The 22,012-nt window shown below is 37.1% G+C and overlaps 3 protein-coding genes across 3 annotated transcripts; 1 reads left to right on the top strand and 2 right to left on the bottom strand.

The window, feature by feature from the left end:
• Positions 1–286: 286 nt before the first annotated feature.
• Positions 287–3,386, bottom strand: LOC149017684 (Pentatricopeptide repeat (PPR) superfamily protein). The gene has a single exon (XM_089152008.1). It carries the CDS (start codon positions 3,150–3,152, stop codon positions 993–995), a length of 2,160 nt encoding a protein of 719 aa, XP_089008134.1. The 5' UTR covers positions 3,153–3,386; the 3' UTR covers positions 287–992.
• A 4,595-nt stretch (positions 3,387–7,981) lies between these two features.
• On the top strand, positions 7,982–9,683 carry LOC149017683 (1-aminocyclopropane-1-carboxylate synthase 3-like). Its single transcript, XM_089154213.1, has 4 exons — positions 7,982–8,128; positions 8,229–8,360; positions 8,450–8,610; positions 8,705–9,683. Exons 1-4 carry the CDS (start codon positions 7,982–7,984, stop codon positions 9,681–9,683), a joined length of 1,419 nt encoding a protein of 472 aa, XP_089010339.1.
• A 7,774-nt stretch (positions 9,684–17,457) lies between these two features.
• LOC149017682 (1-aminocyclopropane-1-carboxylate synthase 3-like) lies at positions 17,458–19,257 on the bottom strand. Its single transcript, XM_089153067.1, has 4 exons — positions 19,111–19,257; positions 18,844–18,975; positions 18,565–18,725; positions 17,458–18,451 (listed from the first exon to the last, which is right to left on the bottom strand). Exons 1-4 carry the CDS (start codon positions 19,255–19,257, stop codon positions 17,458–17,460), a joined length of 1,434 nt encoding a protein of 477 aa, XP_089009193.1.
• Between the last annotated feature and the right edge of the window lie 2,755 nt (positions 19,258–22,012).

Genomic DNA, 22,012 nt, shown 5'->3' with positions numbered 1-22,012 from the left:
TATTGAGTCCGATTGTCTGGAACTTACCTCATACATCAATGATTTAGCTAAAAATCAAACTGTTCTCCAGGTGGAAGAATATGAAGCTCGTGACACCATGATTTTATAGATTTCAGAGTCCTTACAGGATCTGCAGGATCTTTCCTGAAGCGGATGCCATTGCATGTTTGCCAGACACTGTAGCAAGTTATAATTATTATAGAAAACATCCATTGTAGTGTTTGTTTGTTAAGATGGGAATTATAGAATAACTCTAAACATTGTTCATCATGTGTTCCTAACAACAAAGGAAACTCAATGAAAAAATGGCATTTAGTTATAATTTTGGCGGGAAAAACCATAAATTGAAATTTCTTTTGAAGCTGATAACTGTTATCAAGTATCCCTGGCTTCACACACAATTGCCAAAAATGAAAACACCATTTCAGTTTGTCAGTCAACCATGTGTTCACCAAGCGTAAGTAAAGCTTTCTGGCTGCTGGAGCAAAATCACCTCTAAATAAGGTTTATTTCAAGAATCAAGCTGGTCTTAAGTTCCTTCAAGTCTACCCCCACATTGAATTTGCAACTATTGCACCCTGCAAATTGGATATGACAAAAACCGGCTGTTCAGTTTGTTCCCCCTGACCCCTGAGGAATAAGCAAGCAGTCTCAAATTTGTTCAACTTCAACAGAGAAGAAACTTCAAAAGCCTGTATGGTTGAAGCTCTCTTTTGTATGTGTAATCGAAACCAAAACAAATCAGCTATTCCTTCAGCAAGAAACCAACCACAATCTCAGACAAAAATATATTGACTGTGTATTACGATGACGAAAGATTTTTTTTTCCCATTTCGGCTGGTCAACTTCTCTAACTCATAGGTCACGATGGCCAGGTTATTGATGGTAAAGTTGTATACCCTGCTCGTCATGTCTGAATCCCCAATGCTTTGCCCTAATAGTAATGCCTCTCAATGTAGAAAGCTACACAGGATTGAAGAGACTCCCTATGATCACCAATAGTCTCTACATGAACAAATCCCTTCCTTGAAGCAGTGAAATCTATGTGCATCCCTTACTGTAATCTCTCTCCCAACAATTACAGAAATGAATTTGAATGCATTATGGCAATCCCCACATATCCTAAGATTCTTAACCACAAGGATTGGCTCCCCATCTCGAGTGCTCATCAACCCAAATGCAATGGCAAGCTTCTCGCTATGGTGCCCTAACATCATTTCTTTCTCCTGTTCCCCTGTACCATCATCCTTTACCAAAGCCCATCTCACATCTGGCACATACCCAGCTTTTTTCATCTTCTTTGACATCTCGTCCCAGAATTCATATATTTCCTTTATCTTGGGGTGTGAACTATCTTCAGCAACAAATACATGGACCCTCTTATTCACCTCAATCCAACTACAACCTGGTTTCTTCTTCAAATTTCTCTCTCTCATCATTTTCCTAACATTAGCAAACTCCTCCCACATGCCAGCACTAGCATACATATTTGAAAGAATCACTAAGGGAGCAGCATTGGAGGGTTCCAGCTGTAGAAACTGTCTGGCAGCTTTAGCTCCAAGCTCAATGTTACCATAAGTCCTACAGGCACCAAGCAATGCTGCCCAACTGATTGAACCAGGGTCAAATGGCATCTTCTCAATCAGCTTCTCAGCTTCTTTTAATTTTCCCGCTCGGCCCAAGAGATCAATCATACATGAATAGTGTTCTGCTTGTGGTTTGATCCCAAATTTCTCATTCATCAAATTGAAATAACACCAACCTTCCTCTACCTTTCCAGTGTGTGCGCACGCAGAGAGAACAGAAATGAAGGTGATGCTTGTAGGTTCAATATCCAGCTTAAGCATTTTTTGGAACAGAAGTACTGATTCAGTTCCATGACCATGCTGTGCATAACCTGCTATCATCGAATTGAATGAGACAGTATTCTGCTCTGGCATCCGCTCAAATAACTGTCTAGCATCATGAAGATTGCCACATTTTGAGTACATTGCAATCAGTGCATTGGTAACTGATATTCTATTTGTTGGGATGTCAGATTTTATTGCCAAAGAATGCAGTTGTTTCCCCTGTGATGGAGATGACAGGTTTGAGCATGCGCTAATCACGCAGACAAAACTGCAATCATCAGGGCTGTAGCCAAACTGTTGCATTTGCCGGAAGCAGTCTAGAGCCTCTTCAGAGGATTCCTCATTTTGAGAATAACCAGAAATCATGGTGTTCCAAAGGACCAAATCCGGTTCAGGGATCTCTTCAAATACTTTCTCAGCATCAGAAATGCCATTCCCACATTTAGAGTACAAATCGATCAAACCACTTCCAACATGGGAATTCTGGTGATAACCAGTTTTAATCAACTGTCCATGAAACTGAACCCCACCAGCTAGATCCTCCACGCAGGTAAAGGCGGTCATCACGCTTGCTAACGTATATATGTCCACTTTCAAACACCTGCGAGTCATTTCCTGAAACAGTTCCAGCGCCTTAGATCCTTCCCTATGTTGCCCATATGCTACAATCATAGTATTCCATGACACCTCGTCTTTAATCGAACCCATTTCATAGAAGACTCGTTTGGCCTCGTCTAAATAGCCATTCTTGCTGTAGTAAGTAACCAACGAATTGCTTACGGAAACAAAGGAGTTGAACCCACCATAAACCGCTAAAGAATGAATTTGTTTAATCAAAGCGACACTGTCACAACAGGCAGTAATAGCAGCAGACAGGGTAAAGCCATCCAAGTCAAGGCCCACCTCACGCATTTCAGAGAACAACTGCAGGGCAGGTGAGGTCTCCCCACAGTCAGCATAAGCAGAGATGAGAGTGTTGTAAGAGACGGGATCAGGTTGGGGAATTTGTTCGAACAACTGGCGGGCGATGTGGGTTTGTGACTCTTTGGCGTAACCTGAGATTATGGCATTGAAAGAGAACACATTTGGGTCTGGGATGTGGTCGAAGACCTTCCGTGCTGTGGAGAGGCAACCGCATTTGGAGAAGAGGATGATAAAGTGGTTGTCGAAGTAAGTTGAAGGAAGAACTTCAGATTTTATGTAGAACGTTTGAAGTGATCTGCCCATTAACAGATTTCTCTCTGCAATGCAACTCCTCAGGAGGTGTCGGAATTGGTGAATGCTCCATGAAATTTGGTTCATCTATTTAGTCCAAATTAGTTGGTATTCATTCAGCTTCCGGTTTTGTCATTGACACTGGTCAGCGACTCTGCTGTCCAACGACTACGAGAAAACAAACCAGAAAATGATAATCACTGCATGATCTTAAATGATTACCCAATTTGATTACATCCAAGGGCATCAATCCATCAAAATCAATCTTTTAGATGCCAAATCCTTAATCAGGGTTTCTTTCTGTCAAAATTGCACTAGAGCTTCAAGTTATCTTTTTTTTTTTTGGTCGGGAGGGGCGCTTAGATTCAAGTGATCACTTTATTCCCCCAAAATAAATAAAATAAAATAAAATAAAATAAAATAATATATATATATATATATATATTTGGATTCGCATCGATCCAGCGACACATATATTAAGTAATATTCCTCCTCTCCTACATAATATCAATTCCTCAGCTCAAAATAATAATAATAAAAAAATTCAAGTTATCTAAAATATGTTGGATAATTCCTTTTCTAGATGGCCAGGATTTTAAAAATATCTTATTGACTAGATATTTTTAATTTTTTCTACTTTCAATGGATTCTATTTTTAAAAATAATTATCAAATCCCAAATTTCATGATAATTTTTTTTACCTCAACTAATATTTTATCATGAACTATCCAAATTACTCTCAAGTCTTTTATATAAAAACTTGTGAGAAGTGTTTACCAATTCCTTCAATCTATTGGCAATTAGGGAAGACAACATCCTGTCTTTTGTAGCTTTTAGTCTTCTTATCATTTCGTTAGTTTCATCATTTGCAATGAAAGACTTGGGGTAATTTATATTAAAATATTAGTTGAGCAAAAAATTATCACAAAATTCGGGATTTGGTAATTATTTTCAAAAATATAATGCATTTGAGTAAAAAATTTTATTCACAAAAATCTCATTAAATAAATATTTTTTTTAAAATTTGACCATTTAAAAATTCTCTCTTTTCTTTTGGAAAACTTTCTAAGATGGTTGAACTTTAAAAAATATTTACTCAATAAGATATTTTAGAAAAGGTTTTACTCAAATGGATTCTATTTTTGAAAATAATTATCAAATCTCAAATTATTATGTGATAACTTCCCCAACTAATATTCTCCTATAAACTATCAATATTGCCCTCAACTCTATTATATGTATATTTAGTTAGTTTTTTTTTTGGGTATAATTTCAAATTTCAAGAGTAAATTATTAAAATATAAAATAATAACTTTGAATGCTAGTAAATTACTAAAAAAATCTCAAACATAACAGATTGTTTACCTATTTTTCAAGAATTGAATTAGGTTAAAAAGTTATCTGAAAAGCTAAAAAAAAAAGATACTAGCTAAATTTATATATAAATACTTGAAAGTAATTTGGGTAGTTTATAGGAGAATATTACTTGGGTGGGAAAAATTATCATACAATTTGGGTGGTAATTATTTTTAAAAAATAGAATCTATTTGAGTAAAACTTTTAAAAAATATCTTATTGAGTCATTAAAAAAAAAAAAATCTCATTTGGGAATTTTCTTCTTCTTCTTTTCTTTTGGTATTTCCTGAGTTATAGGTTACAAAATTATTTCTCAAGCTTTTTGAATAAATAACAGTTTCATATTTTACACGGATTCACATCAACTACAACCACAACAGGTGTAATCAAACCAAGTTGAATTTTAAATTTTAGGGATTTACCTAAAGATATTTGGTACACCATTCTTGCTCGGTTCAAGAGTAGCTAACACATCCATAGCGCTTTTGAAGATTTGATTCTATTTTATACTATATGTTATTTAATTTTCATCGCAACCCATAATTTTTTTCTTTTGAATGAATAAAAAAAAATTATTAACCAAAGGTGAACCCACGCATCAAGGCCGCCTAGGCAGACAACAGACACTAGTAATTTTTTTTCTTCTTCTTTTTCCTAAAAGACTGGAGTTCTATGATGAAATTTTTCTCAAGATTGTGACAATCTCTAATGAAACCCATTGTTTCGTCGGGGGTAAAAGATTTCAGAAGAGTAGTCCTCATATTCAAAGTAGCAGAAAGCAAGGACTAGAGGAGAAGAAGGTGACAGTTGGATAAAGAAAGAGATGGACCAAGGGAGGGAAACAAGCAGAGATGGGAATTTCCCTTCTTTTTTTTTTTTTTTTGGGGTGGGGTTGGGGGTTGGGCCTAACATGGTAAGGGAGGGGGTAATTTGAAACAAGGATTTGGGCTAGCTGAAGGGCCCAATAAGCAACCATCATCTTATTGAGGGTTCAAGAATGTAAAAAACCCTACTAGATATGCCTATATATACTTAAAATTAGGTTTCTAGATAGTTTTTATTTTCCCGGGTGAAAGGTATCTAAATAATTCAGAATAGTCCAGACTTCCAACATAAAACACCTTTTTTTTTTGGGTATTAACAAATAACACAATCTATACAAGCTTATATAGCATAAAAACTAGGGCTGTACAATATCATATGAACTCTTAATGGTCACCTTAGTAAGAATAAAGCCTCTAATGTGTAGAAATTTCAACGAAAAGCACTACATCACTTAAAAAGAGTCCAGATTCTCTATCCAAATGAAAGCCAATTTAATTACAAGCCCCAAAGAATAGTTTTTGCTGAACTCAACATGTCAAAAACATGTTAAATGCATGGAATACAATAAAGCTTGACATTTACCTAAGGCACTGCTCTTATGCTCTATACAACGAGACACTAAAGAAGCAAAAGCTAAACAAAGCATGGTACAAGGCACTACACCTTGGTTTACGGAATGAGAAGACAAATATGGCACATCCAACAGAAAAGGGACCAAAAGATGTGTAGCCCAACTCATTCAAACACTACATTGAGTAGTTGACGTGCAGGGTGGGTAGCAGTTCATGAGGAATCAAAAGGAGGGCTAAAAGAGAAGGCAATCTTGTTCTTAACTTTCGGTTCTTGTAAGTAGAGGATTTAGACTCTACTTTGTAGGACCTTGCTTGGGAGCTGCACTTTCGGTTCTTGTGAGTAGAGGATTTAGACTCTACTTTGTAGAACCTTGCTTGGGAGCTGCACTTTCGGTTCTTGTGAGTAGAGGATTTAGACTCTACTTTGTAAGACCTTAATTGTTTGGGAACTGAGCTGCTTCAAGCAGTCTGGGCCATTCAACATTCTTTCACTTAATCTGGAAGATCACATTAAAGGTCTAGATTAAGTGAAGACCAAATTTTGAATCCATGCTGTGGACTGCTCGGAGAAGTGCTGCTCCCAAGCTTTTCCCCTCCTTTCTGTGGCTGTTGGGCCAGTGTTGGAGTTGCCTTAGCCTGTCCTGGGTGCAGAAGCTTCAAATTCTATGTAACTATAAAGCAAAACATATTGGACTGGCCTGGTATCGTTGATATGAAGGTTGTGAAAATCCAACCAAGAGATTAGACCAGATTTCCAAATCTTGTCTTCAAAGTACAGATAAACTTAATAAGACAAGGTAACACCAGGTACTTCAATTGTTAACAAAACTGCACAACCAAAAGTAAAAATCGAGAAAATTATACATGCATACAGAATTTACGTGATTCATATGAAGCCTATATACATGACTGAACACTAAGATAGATTCATTATGAAGATGAAAAAAAGAGAGATACAACCCTAGTTCGTTTTCTAGCACTCTCTCACATATATGAGAGATTATTTACGATAAAAGAAATAAAACCCAAATTTTGAGGGAAAAGGAAAATGCTTCTCCACCAAAAAATATCCAACAAGAGGAGAACGCATACAAAACAAATTTGGAGTCACTGTTAAAGTTGATAAAATTTACAAAGTCCACTTGCTTAGGTTTTAAGAGTTGCCTCTTTCATATACTAAATAAATTGCTGATAGACCGAGTCAAAATACTACCGAATAAGGTCAGCTTCTTTAGAATATGAATAATGCTGACCCATTAATCACTACTGAAAAGTAGTCAAATCATGAATATGAATAATCCAAATTCCAAATCAAGAGAGTCCAAAATTCCAACTCAAGGTGGTCGCAAAATGAAAACAATAATGTGCCGAGTGAGGACCCTCTGAGATTTGTAGAGAAAGTGGAAAATAGTGTTTTGGTATGGGAGGTGGGATGACAATGTCTCATCCTTGGCCCATATGTTTCTCTAAATGTAAGCAGGACCATGAAGGGATCATATCTGGTTCCCTCTTGAAAGAGACTCAAAAGTAGAATATCCAAGATCAACATCCTTTACTTAAGGCTTTTAGAATATAATTTTAGTTTTCTGCTGGTTTTCTTATGTCCCCTATAGCATGCAATAACATTTACAGCTCTCATGTGAAACCCACATGGCACCCCATATCAACTAACCATGCAAAACCTAGTCTTGTGGCTTCTTCTTATAATGGTTGCATCATGCATGATGATCGTCTTAAGCTTAAACTCAACCATAATTGGTTAATTACATGAGTTCTTGTCACTGTCTCAATCTGAAACTTTCTTGTCACCTTCTGTGTAACCTTCTTTCTCTCCTTTTCTCTCGTCAGAATTTCCAGATATGTTGTCTAGGGTTTCGTTGATCAAGAAACAAATCAAATTTTACTTTCCTGTGGCTTCATAAGTGGCAACTAAAAAGCATTCCTTTTCTGTTTTGAACCCTAATATTGTAAACAATGGGGCCATGTTTCTGTAACTTCACTCATATCGTTCATGAGTTGCTCCATTATATATAAGATGACTTCTCACTTCATTCCCTCATCCTTAATTTCTTCTCATGCTCTCTCTTTCTATCTTTCTTCAGGTGTAATCTCTAATAACAATCTCCCTTTGCCTTCCCTATCCTCTTTCAAGAAAACAAAACCATGAAGTTGCTTTCAAGGAAGGTAACGTCCAACTCGCATGGGCAAAACTCTTCGTATTTCTTAGGGTGGCAGGAATACGAGAAGAATCCGTACGATGAGGCTCAAAATCCAAATGGAATTATACAGATGGGCCTTGCAGAGAATCAGGTACTTCAGTGCAGTATCACATCATACATCATTTTCCATTTTCTTTCTCCAATTTACCTAAAAATGTCTTACCTTGTGTTTTTCTGTTTTTCAAAACCAGCTATCCTTTGATCTCCTCGAACTGTGGCTATCCATGAACCCAGATGCTTCTGGGTTCAAGAGAGATGGGAAATCTATATTCAGAGAGCTAGCTCTGTTCCAAGATTACCATGGCTTACCTGCATTTAAGAATGTAAATTCTCATAACTTTGCTTTGTTAATGTAAATTCTCATGATTTTGACGCGAAATTAATTGGCTGAATATTTTTATCAAATTTACAGGCTCTGGCAGAATTCATGGCAGAGTTAAGAGGATACAAAGTCAGGTTTGACCCTGCGAAGCTGGTCCTCACGGCTGGTTCAACTTCGGCTAACGAGACTCTCATGTTTTGCTTGGCTGAACCAGGCGAAGCTTTCCTTCTCCCCACCCCCTACTACCCAGGGTACTTCAATATTCTTTTCCTTGTGCTTCTGTAGCTTTCTTAAAAGATTCGTAATTGTTTCTCTTTTAACTCATTTGGGTCCTGTGATTTGCAGGTTTGATAGAGACCTCAAATGGAGAACTGGAGTAGAGATTGTCCCAATAAATTGCTCAAGCTCGACCAGCTTCCAAATCACTCAATCTGCATTGGATGAAGCTTACCAACAAGCCCAAAAAAATAATTTGAGGGTTAAAGGTGTTCTCATCACTAATCCTTCAAACCCATTAGGCACAACCACAACTCGAGAGGAGCTTAACCTCCTAATCGATTTTGTTTCTGCAAAAGAAATCCATCTAATAAGCGATGAAATCTACTCGGGAACCGTGTTTGACTCACCAGGAATGATCAGCATTTTAGAAGCCTTGAAGGATAGAAACCTTGAGGAAAGAGAAGTATTTAACCGGGTTCACATCGTCTACAGTCTTTCCAAGGATCTGGGTTTGCCCGGGTTCAGAGTTGGTGCTATTTACTCCAACGACGTGGTAGTTGTAGCTGCTGCAACTAAAATGTCGAGCTTTGGGCTTGTTTCTTCTCAAACTCAGTACCTTCTTTCTGAAATGTTGTCAGATAAGAAGTTTACCAGTAACTATATTTCTGAGAATCAGAGGAAGCTTCGTGAAAGACATGACATGTTAGTTTCAGGTCTGAGACAAGTTGGCATTGGATGCTTGAAGAGTAACGCTGGTTTGTTCTGCTGGATTGACATGAGACATCTACTAAGCTCCAACACCTTTGAAGCTGAGATGAAGCTGTGGAAGAAAATCTTATATGAAGTTGGATTAAATATCTCTCCTGGGTCTTCCTGTCATTGTATTGAACCTGGTTGGTTCCGGGTTTGCTTTGCTAACATGGCTGAAGAGACCTTAAACCTATCATTACAAAGGGTTAAAGCTTTCGTGGCATCCACCATGAATAGCAAGAGCTACAATGGTGCGTGTAGCCAGCGTCGACACTCCTCAAGGAACTCGAGAAAGAGATCACTCACCAAGTGGGTTCTCCGGTTGTCATCTCATGATAGGGAATCTGATCGTTAACCTTGTATGAATTGTAATCATCAGTCCTTTTCCATATCGGTTTCCATTATTATCAATTTCATGTACTTAAAGCTCTCCAATCGCTCGCACAAGTTCAAAAGTTTGATTTATTTGAAAAGTCTGAAAGAAATTTAAAAATAATAATATTTTTCTTTTAAGAATTTAATTAATAATTATGTTTGACATCATATCATTTGGCAAAAAACCCGTCTAGTCACGTAACATCAAAATTCTACTCTTATCTACTTTTGTTCATAGTTGACACCAACATGGTTCTATGATTCTATCCCAGTGACAAGAAGACAATAATCCCCCGCAAGGGTAGGAAACAGTATTCGACTTTCAGAGGTTTCTGAAACCGTATGACTAGCGATTTTGATTGAAGAGTTGAATTGTTGAAAATAGATGAATGATGAAGAAGAGGAATAAGAACATGAAAGTGGCTGGTCAGAAGCTGAAGGTACATATTGGAGAAAATAGGGGAAAAAGAACTCATGCCTCCAAGATTCCCTCTTACAGTTCTGCTACCTTTACTATCCCATGCTTCCAAGATTCCCTCCTACAGCTAGCCCAAAATTTAGGTAGGCCGTAGGAGGGAATTTTGGGAGCACGGAGAGGATCTGGACTCCCATGTTTTTTCGCCTTATCTTTCAAAATGCATCAGAATTTACAGAAAAATAAAAGTTAGGGAGGGATCTTGCTTGGGAATAGTGTGGACGTGGCATTGTTCTAGCTGTAGCTGATGGTTTAGATTCACTGTTCTGTCTATGCAAGAGTTTTGGGACAATCAAAAATTAGCCAATCCAACTTCAGACTTGAGGGTTGAATGTGCAGAAACAGCTCGGCAGCTTTGGGAACCACCCCTTTTGGGTTTGTGAAGATCAATACTGATGCATCATGGGTTGAGAGAACCAAGGAAGGTGGTGCGGGTATTATTATCCGAGATGCCGAAGGGAAAATGATGAATGCTTCATCAATACCTGGCCATTACAATTCTGTTGAAGAAGGGGAAATTATTGTTTTTTGAGCAAGATTATTGGAGGCGCTTGCAAGTGGATATGAGTCAATTTTTATTGAATCTGACTGTAAATAGCTAATCAAGTACCTTGATGGTGAAATCCAACCCTCAATGGTAGTGAAGCCCTTGATCCAAGATATTCATTACCTAATGGATAACTTCATACATTGTATCCCTGCCTTTATCCCTAGGAGGTCTAATGTAATTGCAGATCTCTTAGCCAGGAAGGCCCTTTCGGTTTCAGGCCCAAAAGAATGGTCGGCTTCCACTTTGTGGTTGGTGGACCTTTGTTCCGCCCCACTACCTGCTCGCAATGAATAAATTTGTTGTTTACCAAAAAAAAAAAAAAAAAAAAGATTCACTGTTCTGTCCATATTTAAATCTTAACCATTTAATTAATCCATATTTTCAAATTCACTCCAGTTTTAACAATTTCCATGTGGATTAATTAAACAGTCCAAATTTAAATATAGACTGAGCAGTGAATCTGGGCCGTCAATTTTGCACCTAACAATGCCAAGTCGACACTACTCCCAAGCAAAATCCATTAGGGAGAGAAGGTTTTCAATGTCGCTGGCTGAGGGGGGAGGGGGGTTATGCTTTCCATTATTTTAAACATTTTGTTTCTTAAACCCTGAAAACAACTCCGACTATCATAGATCCATTAATTTGTCCCCTTTAGAAACACCCCCACATCGATTCCCCCACATCGATTCCTGGGGAATGAAGTTCAGCTTGTACCATTGCTTAGTGATTGTGAATGAGAAGAAACAACAAATGTTTTCAAGGCATGCCTTACTGTTTGCAGAAATCACCTACATTGTTGTCCATAATACCTTCCTTTGTATATATAGCATTATGTGGATAGAAATCTTTGGCAAGTATTAAATATTCCTCTTTTGAGTTTCTTACATGCACATTTTCCACTCTGCCACCAAATTTGTGGCACACTTCTATACATCCAAAATTCTTTCAAATAGGGTCACTCTGTGAGCCACTATTTAAGACGTTACCAATTAATGTTTGGAATTCAAATAATTTTTCAAATTGACCAACATCCATTGGTTAAGTTGAGCATGATGCATGTGGGTGGCACATGACGTATCTCGGGGTCCCAAGTTTGGAATGGGCTGAAATTTGTCATGTTGATCCGAAACGAGTCGTGAGAAGGACTCATTACATGGCGGTGATGGAAGTCTTTTTTTTCGCGTTTCTGGATCGTTTTGAGGGCGTTTTGGGCATTTTATTGTTTTTAGTAGCATTTTTGTAATTTTGTGTTTTTTCGTTTTAGGGTTTCTTGGCACTATAAAATCATGTTTTGTGCGTTTTTTGGAGAGCGGCTAAATATTGTTGTTTCTGAAGAAACTTCTGGGAGACAGAATTCTCCATTTTTCAATTCATTCTTCTGTTTGACCTTATTGCTTTGTCGTTTCAGCATCAGAGCCACTAAGAAATGAAGGGGGGCGTGCTAGAAATAACCTACTACTAGAGTGGAATTGTTGAAAATAGATGAATGATGAAGAATAGGAATAAGAAGAGGAATAAGGTACATATTGGAGAAAGTAGGCGAAAAGAAAAACGACAGACAGTGGAAAGAAGCATGTTTTAGAAATAGATCCGCTACTCCTACTATCCCATACCTCCAAGATTCCCTCTTATAGCCCAAAATTCAGGTGGACCGTAGGAGGGAATTTTGGGGGCACGGGAGAGGATATGGACTCCCATGTTTTTTGGCATTATTTTTTCAAAATGCGTAAGAATTTACAGAAAAATAAAAGTTAGGCATGGATCGTGTTTGGGAATAGTGTGGACGTGGCACTACTCTGGCAGCTGATGGTTCAGATTCATTGTTCTATCCAGATTTAAATCTTAACCATTTAATTAATCCACATTTCAAATTCACTCAAGTTTTAACAATTTCCATGTGGATTAACTAAACAATCCATATTTAAATCTAGACAGAGCAGTGATTATGGGCCGTCAGTTGCACCGAGCAATGCCACGTCAACATTACTCCCAAGCAAACTCTGTTAGAGAGAGAGGGTTTTCAATGTCGCTGGTTGAGGGGGTGTTACGCTTTCCATTGTTGTGTGCATTTTGTTACTTAAACCCTAAAAACAACTTTGACTATCAGAGATCTATTAATTTGTCCCCTTTAGAAATGCCCCCCACATGATCCTTGGGGAATGAAGTTCAGCTTGTACCATTGCTTAGCGATTGTGAATGAGAGGAAACAACAGATGTTTTCAAGGCATCATACTGTTTTCAGAAATCACCTACATTATTGTCCATAATATGCCTTCCTTTGTATAGCAAAATCTTTGGCAAGTATTAAATATTCCTCTTTTGAGTTTTCTACATGCACATTTCCCACTAAATTTGTGGCACACTTCTATACATCCAGAATTTCAAATAGGTTCACTCCGTCAGCTACCGTTTGAGACCATTACTAGTTAATGTTTGGAATTCAAATAATTTTTCAAATTGACTAACGTCCATTGGTTAAGTTAAGCATGATGCATATGGTGGCACATGGGGTATCTTGGGGTCCGAGGGTCGGAATGGGTTGAAATTTGTGACATTGATCCAAAACGAGCTCATGAGAAGGACTCTTATGTGGCGGTGATGGACCTTCTTTTTCACATTTCGGAATCGTTTTGAAGGCGTTTTGGGCATTTTACTATTTTTTTGACACTTAAAATCATGTTTTCTGCGAAGCTGAATATTGTTATTTCTGAAGAAAGCTTTTAATCAAGGGACAAAGTTCTCTATTTTTCAATCATATTGATCTTGTTATTTTGTCGTTTTGGCATCAGAGCCACTGAAAAATGGAGGGGCGTGTTAGAAATCACCTACCACTACTACTACTGGAAACCATTCGTCACCACGTCCTCTTAAGTTGGACAGCAATGAACAGCGCCAGCTAGGGCACAGCATCGTACGAAGATCCTCAGGAGTCCTACACGAAATGAGAAATCCTCCTTCTGAAGTTTGAACTTCACTTCTGTTTAGCAGGTCAAAACGTAATAGCCTGCCAGCAAACTAAGGTAGGTGTTTCTAGCTTACGTGTTCTCCTAGTATCCCTCTCCTTGTTTCCCACTAAGGGAAGGGTTTTCCATGAAACAATGGAGAAAACACAAGTTCCACCTGCAAAAAGATGAATGGATCTTCTTTACCATGATTGGTATGATATGAGTGTTGACTCGAACGGCAAAACTATCTCCTTAAAGGCATCACTAGTAAGTGGGTAACATAAAATTCTCTGTGTATGATATAATTTCACTTTTGTTCTCTTCCTTGACTCAGATTTTTTTCATCATCGCCAAGGAAGAACAGGAAATGGAAGTTGGAATAATTATTAAGAAAGGGAGGGCACGTGGTTTGTAGTAGAGCTATAGTCGACCTGGGGACCATGGAGGACATATTTCCTGGTGACAAGTAACATGGACATGGACTAATTGCTTCTCTTCTTCAATAATGTAGGCCCTTTTCATGCTTTCCTCGTCTTCCCTTTCTTGGGTACTCTCTCTCTCTCTTCTGCCTCAACAGTTCTTTTGATTCTCTTTCTCTCAGTCATTTCTCCGAACACTTGGAGTAATCATACGTCAATGAAAAGTATAGATACCAACTCAGGCAGAAATAGTAAAACAAGGACGTAAATGCTGAAAACCAACCTTCTACTCAGAGAAAACTCGAAGGAAGCGGTAGTTTCGTGAAGGAATTCAGCTATATGATTTCAAACTTTTGTACACTTTTCTGGAATTCCAGTGAACTCCACTATCCACACTCCAGAGTCCACGATGACCTAACTTTTGGAAGGACATAATAAATTGTTTCTCGTATGCATGACGAATCATAACACATCATAATTCATCCATATAAATATGTACACGTAAAAATGATTAAAAAATCCTTTTTTTTTTTTTTTTTTACAATTCAATAGAAAAAATAAAGCTGATGAAGTTAAAGCCACAAATCTCTGGCCAGAATTTCCAGATATGTTGTCTAGGGTTCTGTGGAGAAAGAAACAAATCAAATTTAACTTTCCTGGATCCTTAACAAAGTCGTAATCAATGGGTCCATGTTTCATCTTTATCCTATCAAAATGTTGTTAAGTAGAGCTACATAATGGGTGGCTCATGCAGACATGATTTGCTTTTCTACTTTCTACGTAAACAAACGCACACAGAAGCTAAGTGTTATGATTTTCTTCTACTCCATCTTGTTTTAATTACCAGAGGATGCCGGCATGAAGAGACACACACACGTACGCGCTTTTGCTTTAGATCACTTGTTTAAGGGATTCTGACCTAATATCATTGGTTTGGCGTGAGTTCTTAAGCTCTAAAAGCTAATTAATTAGTCTTTTAGGCTTCATGACTTTTGACATTGAAAAACTTTTCGTACCTTTGATGATGATTATTATTTTCAATAGTCAAGCCAAACCAAGAGAAAATTTCATTTTATTTTAAACCTTGAGTACCTTTTGATGGGCATCTACCAAACATGGACCTATTGATCAAGGTTTTTGTCGACCTATAGGAAATTAGGGGGAATGCTAATACAATATTCCCAATAATAATGGTTTTACAAAAGTCTTGGTCAAAGGACTCTACCTAAACTGTGATGGAAGGAAAAGTTGGTTTGCGAAACTATAATCAACATATAAGAAAGAAATTGTTATTTAGTGCATGGAATGTGTTGTCCTTTTGTGAGATTTCATAAAATGTTTGTATATTCTACCACATATAGGAATTGCAAGGGTGAATCCAATGTCAAAAGCTTTTAAGAGGGCAACAACTTTCTTACACATCCTCATTGTAAAGGATGCACAAGTAAAGTGGGATATCATTCATTTGATGGTAACTGACAATATCATTTCATCCAAGGAGTAGCTAGACCTAGAGGCGTTACCTAGTAAAGGCTTTCATGATTTTTCTCCTAGAAAAAGAACATAACATATGAATTAATTTTTCTCTTTAAAGCAAAAAGGAATCTTAATTTGCTGTTTTTTTATGTGGGTTGGTTTAGTCTACAAAGTATGAACACATGACCTCAAAGTATACGTTAGGTTTAATTAATTTCAACAAATGAATACATATGGAGGAATTAAGTGTTTGTCTATATTGAAGTAGGGTCAATGAAGAAGATAGAAGAGAAGATAAAGAATAAAGAAGAGGAAGATGACAACGTACTCAAGGTTTAAATGGTTTGGTTGCAGTGTGAAACCTGTGTCCGCTAGCTGTTGAAGGGGTTCTTAGTTGTTTATTCATTGAAATAGTATAGTTGATTCAAAAGAGTCATTTTGTTGATAAGCTTGTAAATCTAGGTTTTGGAGTCTTGTTGGAAATGTGGTAACAACTCTTCTGAACTTGAAAATGATTCTTGTCTTCATTCAATTTGGAGTCCAGTTGGACTCCAATTCTTGAGTTTGAATGGCATGCTTCAATTGTGTAAGTGTTGACAAGTCCTTGTACAACTGCTACTCTAAAGAGTACTGCAACTTGTAAAAATAGAATTATTTATTACACCATTGACATTTTTAAAGTACGTTGCTCTAGATGGCAAAGATTTCTATCCACATAATGCTGTACAAAAGAAAGGATTACGAACATTAATGATGTGGGTGATCTCTTCAGGCACTAAGGTGCTTTGAAAACATTTGTTGTTTCTTCCAATTCACAATCAATTCAATAAGCAGTACTGGCACAAGCTGAACTTCATATTTGGGTTTTGGAAACAAAAAGTGCATTAAGGGATCATGCATGCGAAAACCCCCCACACCAGCAGCAACATCCAAAAACCCTCTCCCTAACTTTTACTTTCCTGCAAATTCTGACCCATTTTGAAAGACAAACACCGATGAAACATGTTCCCACCACCTTCCTTCATTCCCTCTTTCCTACTTTTTTTAATGGTTCTTCTACTTCTGACCAGCCACTTCTATATTCTTATTCCTCTTCCTCATTCTTCTTCAACCCTTCACTAAAAGTCCTGTTCATAAAGTTCGGGTTCACATCCTCTATGTACAATTTCCACCTCATGCAATTTCGTGTAGTAATTCTTTGTAGGATTGTGACACGTGTCAGTTAACTATCCAATGGTCAGAACTAGAACTCAACTAAAAATTAAATCTAATAAATTCTTAAATTTTCTCTTAATTTAATCTCTTTTTTTTCACTAGTCTTAATTTCAGGGATTCATTAGATTGAGTTCCTAATTGGATTCTAATTCTAACCATTGTATAATTAACTGCCATGTGTCACAATTCTAGATAGGAATTACAAGAAATTATACTGGATGTGAGAATTACATGAAGTGAGAATTATACTGGATGTAAACCTCTAAAAGTCAAAACAGTTTTTTTTTAAAGGGTGTTGGATGTATGTCACCCTTGCAGGTATTGACTTCCATGTTGATCTCAACCATGAACAAAAAGTAGATACCAATAGAATTTTGATGCTAGATGACCAGACAGGGATCTTTTATGCCCAAATTATATGATGCCAATTGCCATACATCATTGAATTCTTCAGAGAAAAACATGATTATGTTAAATTTCTTTTAAAAACTTCCTTTAAAATAATGAAAAATTTTGAACTTGTCGTGAGAGCGATAGATAGAGCATAAGTAGTTGCATCGAATTAACGAGAAGAATTGCACGATGGAGTGTCATTTTTTGTACTTAAAAGGGAAAAAAATGAAAACAATAGAAACTAATGTGAAAGCGGATTGGTGATCACGATTGATGCTAAATTAACAGTCAGATTCCCTAAAATGGGATGACAACCGGAGAAGCCACTTGGTGAGTGATTTCCTTCTCGAGTTCCTTGAGGAGTGTCCTCGCTGGCTATACGGAACAATGTTGCTGTTGCTGTTGCTGTTGCTGCTATTCATAGTGGAATCCATGAAAGCCTTAATCCTTTGAAGTGATAGGTTTAATGTCTCTTCAGCCATGTTAGCAAAGCAAACCCGGAACCAACCAGGTTCAGTACAATGACAGGAAGACCCAGGAGAGATGTTTAATCCAACTTCATATAAGATTTTCTTCCACAGCTTCATCTCTGCTTCAAATGTGTTGGAGGTTAGTAGATGTCTCATGTCAACCCAGCAGAACAAACCAGCGTTACCCTTCAAGCAACCAATGCCAACTTGTCTCAGACCTGAAACTAACATGTCATGTCTTTCACGAAGCTTCTTCTGATTCTCAGAAATATATTTACTGGTGAACTTCTTATCTGACAACATTTTAGAGAGAAGGTACTGTGTTTGAGAAGAAATAAGCCCAAAGCTCGACATCTTAGTTGCGCCAGCGACAACCACTTCGTTGTTGGAGTAAATAGCACCAACTCTGAACCCGGGCAGTCCCAGATCCTTGGAAAGACTGTAAACAATGTGAACCCGGTTAAAAACTTCTCTTTCCTCAAAGTTCCTGTCCTTCAAGGCTTCTAAAATGCTGATCATTCCTGGTGAGTCAAACACTGTTCCCGAGTAGATTTCGTCGCTTATTAGATGAATATTTTTTGCAGAAATAAAATCAATTAGGAGATTAAGCTCCTCTCGAGTTGTGGTTGTGCCTAATGGGTTTGACGGATTAGTGATGAGAACACCTTTAACTTTCAGATTATAATTTTGGGCTTGTTTGTAAGCTTTATCCAATGCAGATTTAGTGATTTGGAAGCCGTTCGAGCTTGAGCAATGTACTGGGACAATCTCTACTCCAGGTCTCCATTTGAGGTCCCTGTCAAAACTGCAAATCACAGGACCCAAATGAGTTTAACTGAAACTATTCTAATAAGGGAAACAACCAATCTTGTAAGAAATCAAGACAAGCACAAGGAAAAGAAACCAATATTAAAGTACCCTGGGTAGTAGGGAGTGGGAAGAAGGAATGCTTCGCCTTGTTCAGCCAAGCAAAACATTAGAGTCTCATTAGCCGAAGTCGAACCAGCCGTGAGAACCAGCTTCTTAGGGTCAAACTTCACTTTGTATCCTCTTAACTCCTCCATGAATTCTACTAAAGCCTAGAAATTGAAAACAAAATGAACCCATATCGCGTCAAACGTAAAATGTCTTACCAAAGACAAAAAAAGGAAAAAAAAAGAAAGAGTAAAATGTGAAGGCAAAGTTATGGGAATTTACATTCTTAAAGGCAGGTAAGCCATGGTAATCTTGGAACAGAGCTAGCTCTCTGAAAATAGATTCTCCGTCTCTCTTGAACCCATAAGCATCTGGGTTCTTAGATAGCCACTTTTCGAGGAGATCGAAGGAAAGCTAGTTTTTAAAAATCAGAAGAGCACAAGGTAAGATTTAAAATAGTAAATCTCACAGCTATATTAAAATTTTATCACAGAGAAATAGAAAAAGAAAATGCAAAACCATATATGACGTTATGCCGCACTTAAGCACCTGATTCTCCGCAAGACCCATCTGTATAATTCCATTTGGATTCCGAACCTCATCATAAGCGTTCTTCTCGTATTCCTGCCATCCTAAGAAATACGAAGAGTTCTGCCCATGAGAGTTGCTCGTCACCTTCCTCGAGAGCAACTTCATAGTTTTCTTTTCTTTGAAGAGGATAGGGAAGGCAATGGATGACAGTCACAAGTGACTAAACCTGAATAAAGACAGAAATGAAGAGAAAGAGAAGAACCAAGGATAAGAAAATGAAGTGTGGAAGTCATCTTATATAGTAGAGTGATTCATGAGAGATAGGAGTCAGTCAAGATATCTCCCATAATTAATAATAGCAATAATACCATTATTATTATCCTTAAACGTGAAGTGTTTACTTGTTTTGGCAGACATGAAAATTTTCTTTCAGAAACCCTTAAAAGGAAAAGAGTCTCGTAGTGTAATACTTGGCAAACATTTTTAGAGGCCTCTAGTTTTAAGGGTTTTCTTCTCTTTCACATGTACTTGTGCTCAGGGCGGAGCCAGGATTGAACATGGAGGGGGGCCGAATGTATGTGGGCCAATGTGGGACCCACTGTAGGTCCCATCTTAGAATATATTATTATATTTTAATGTAGAGTTCCTAAACCCTAAAAATTAGGTAAATTAATAAAAATTTCGTGAGTGAGAGAGAGAAAAGAATAATTTGAGAAAGAGAGTGAATAGGATGTGGAGAAGATTTAGGAAAATTCCAAAGTTTGCTAACTACTTCAATATTTTGTGAGACGTATGAGAAGAAAAAAAGAGAAAAAAAGAGGAATAAAAGAGGAGATTCATGAGAGAATAAATAGAAATGAAAATAGGAGAGAATATATAAGGAGAAATTCATGGATCGTGAGTTAGTTTTTAATTAGAATTTAACTTTCTTTTCCTTAAAACTAGGGATTTAATGATAACCAATAGATAGAGATTATGAATGACATTTCTACCCATCATCTTTATCTTAAATTTTTAATTTTAATTTTTGGAGGGGGGCCAAATACTGGTATTTCACTTTAAAGATAGAAAAACAAGGAAAAAAAAGGATATTTAGAATTTCAAAAAATCCAGGGGGGGCCATGGCCCCCTCCGGTCCCAACGTGGCTCCGCCACTGCTTGTGCTCCCCTATCTTGAAGCCGATGAAATAATTCAGTTTGTCTGGAAAAGAAAGATAAAAATGAAAGGAAAAGTACTGCCCATGAAATCTGCCCATAAATGCTATTGCATGACAGCAAAAATGATTCATGATGATGGACACGGCTCTTAGGTTTATGGATAAGTTTTCTATATTCAAACACCCCTACTTATGTCAACTTAGATGTAAAATCCTGGTTTCTGTTAGTCTTCATAGTTTGAATGATTCAAGTTGGATTAAGTAACAGTCAAAGAGGGGGAAAAATGTGAAACTTATATACCATAGTCAAAAAGACTTCAAGAAATGGCTAAACCCAATCAAATTAAGTCATATTGAGTTTTCATTAAATCAATGATTTTCTTATGAGTCGTGTGAATTTCATTGGGCATGTTCTGTTTTACTAAATCTTATTTCAATATTTGCAATTTGATTGGTAATAAGATTGAATATTGATAAAATAAAGATTTTACCTTCAGTTAACAAAAGAAAAATGTTAGGTCAAATGTTCGAATCTTCTTGGGATTAGGATTGACAAAGTCTCAATGGTATGTTTAAATTGTATATATAAACATCCACTTTGAGAATGTAGTCAAGGTGTGAGTATGTAGTATAAGGGTTTCGTTCATTACAAAACTTACTCAAACATCTTGCGACATAATCTAATGACACTAGCCAATTTCATCTGTTTTGTTGTTCATACGTCTAAGAGTGGGAATGGAAAAGGTGTAAGTCTTTAATGTAGTCAATAACACAATTAGGTATTACAAGGAAATGCTTTTATGTGCCACATGGTGGTTCAATCAACACTAAAGCTAAACATTTTATGTTAACCCACGATACATAAGGATTAGTTAAGGGCCTGTTTGGTTACATGAATCCAGAGATTTCAAATCTCTGGATTCATGAATCTGAGAATTATACCCGTTTGGTTGTAAAAATCTCTAGATTCATGAAATCTAGAGATTCACATTTTTACACTAAAAACGTGAATCTGTAGATTTATGGGTAAGGGGTGAAATCCAGAGATTTCAAAAAAGCTTTACATTTACACATTTACAAAAATCACGTCGATCAAATAATTTTTTAGGATGAATTCATAGATTTCATTCCACAACCAAACACCTAATTTTATAAATTATAACTCTATAGATTTGAAATCTATAGATTTCAAATCTTTAGATATTTGAAATCTCCAGACTCATGTAACCAAACAGGCCCTAAAACGATTACAAGTTAATACAAATAGTCAAATACAAACTATTTCATTAAATTTTCCTTTGAAGAGAGGAACCATCAAGAACGAATTTGTAAGAAGTCAAACTTGTGATCCGTCCACCATTGACAAATGCAACAAAGAAATTGTTTCAATGCTATGCAATTAATGCACAACAATGTACAACACACGGTTTAGATCGAAATTTATGATCGAGACAAAATCTTGACTAGTCGGTTTGCATCAGTGATTTTTTGGGGTAAAATTGATCAACTGCGGAAAAAGTGGTTGAGATTTTGTTTCACCACTAGTGTCAATTTGGACTGTAGACTGCATGGTATTGCACAACACTCCAGTAGAACTGAGCTCTGTCTATAGACTGAGCTCGGAAACTTCTAGGAACTTTAGTTTCGGTCAATAAGGTTACCCACCATTAATGAGTTGTAGAAGCATGCAAAGCGAGCTTAACACCGACATTTCATCTTCGGCAAACTCACGCACAGCAGAGAAAAACCAACTACCTCATCTC

This window comes from Hakea prostrata, chromosome 4, assembly GCF_041222555.1.
Source record: "Hakea prostrata isolate BN-2017 chromosome 4, UWA_Hpros_2, whole genome shotgun sequence".
In the NCBI taxonomy this organism is placed as follows: Eukaryota; Viridiplantae; Streptophyta; class Magnoliopsida; order Proteales; family Proteaceae; genus Hakea; species Hakea prostrata.
The sequence above is the reverse complement of the archived record's forward strand: the minus strand, read 5'-3'. Positions and strand labels throughout refer to the sequence as shown.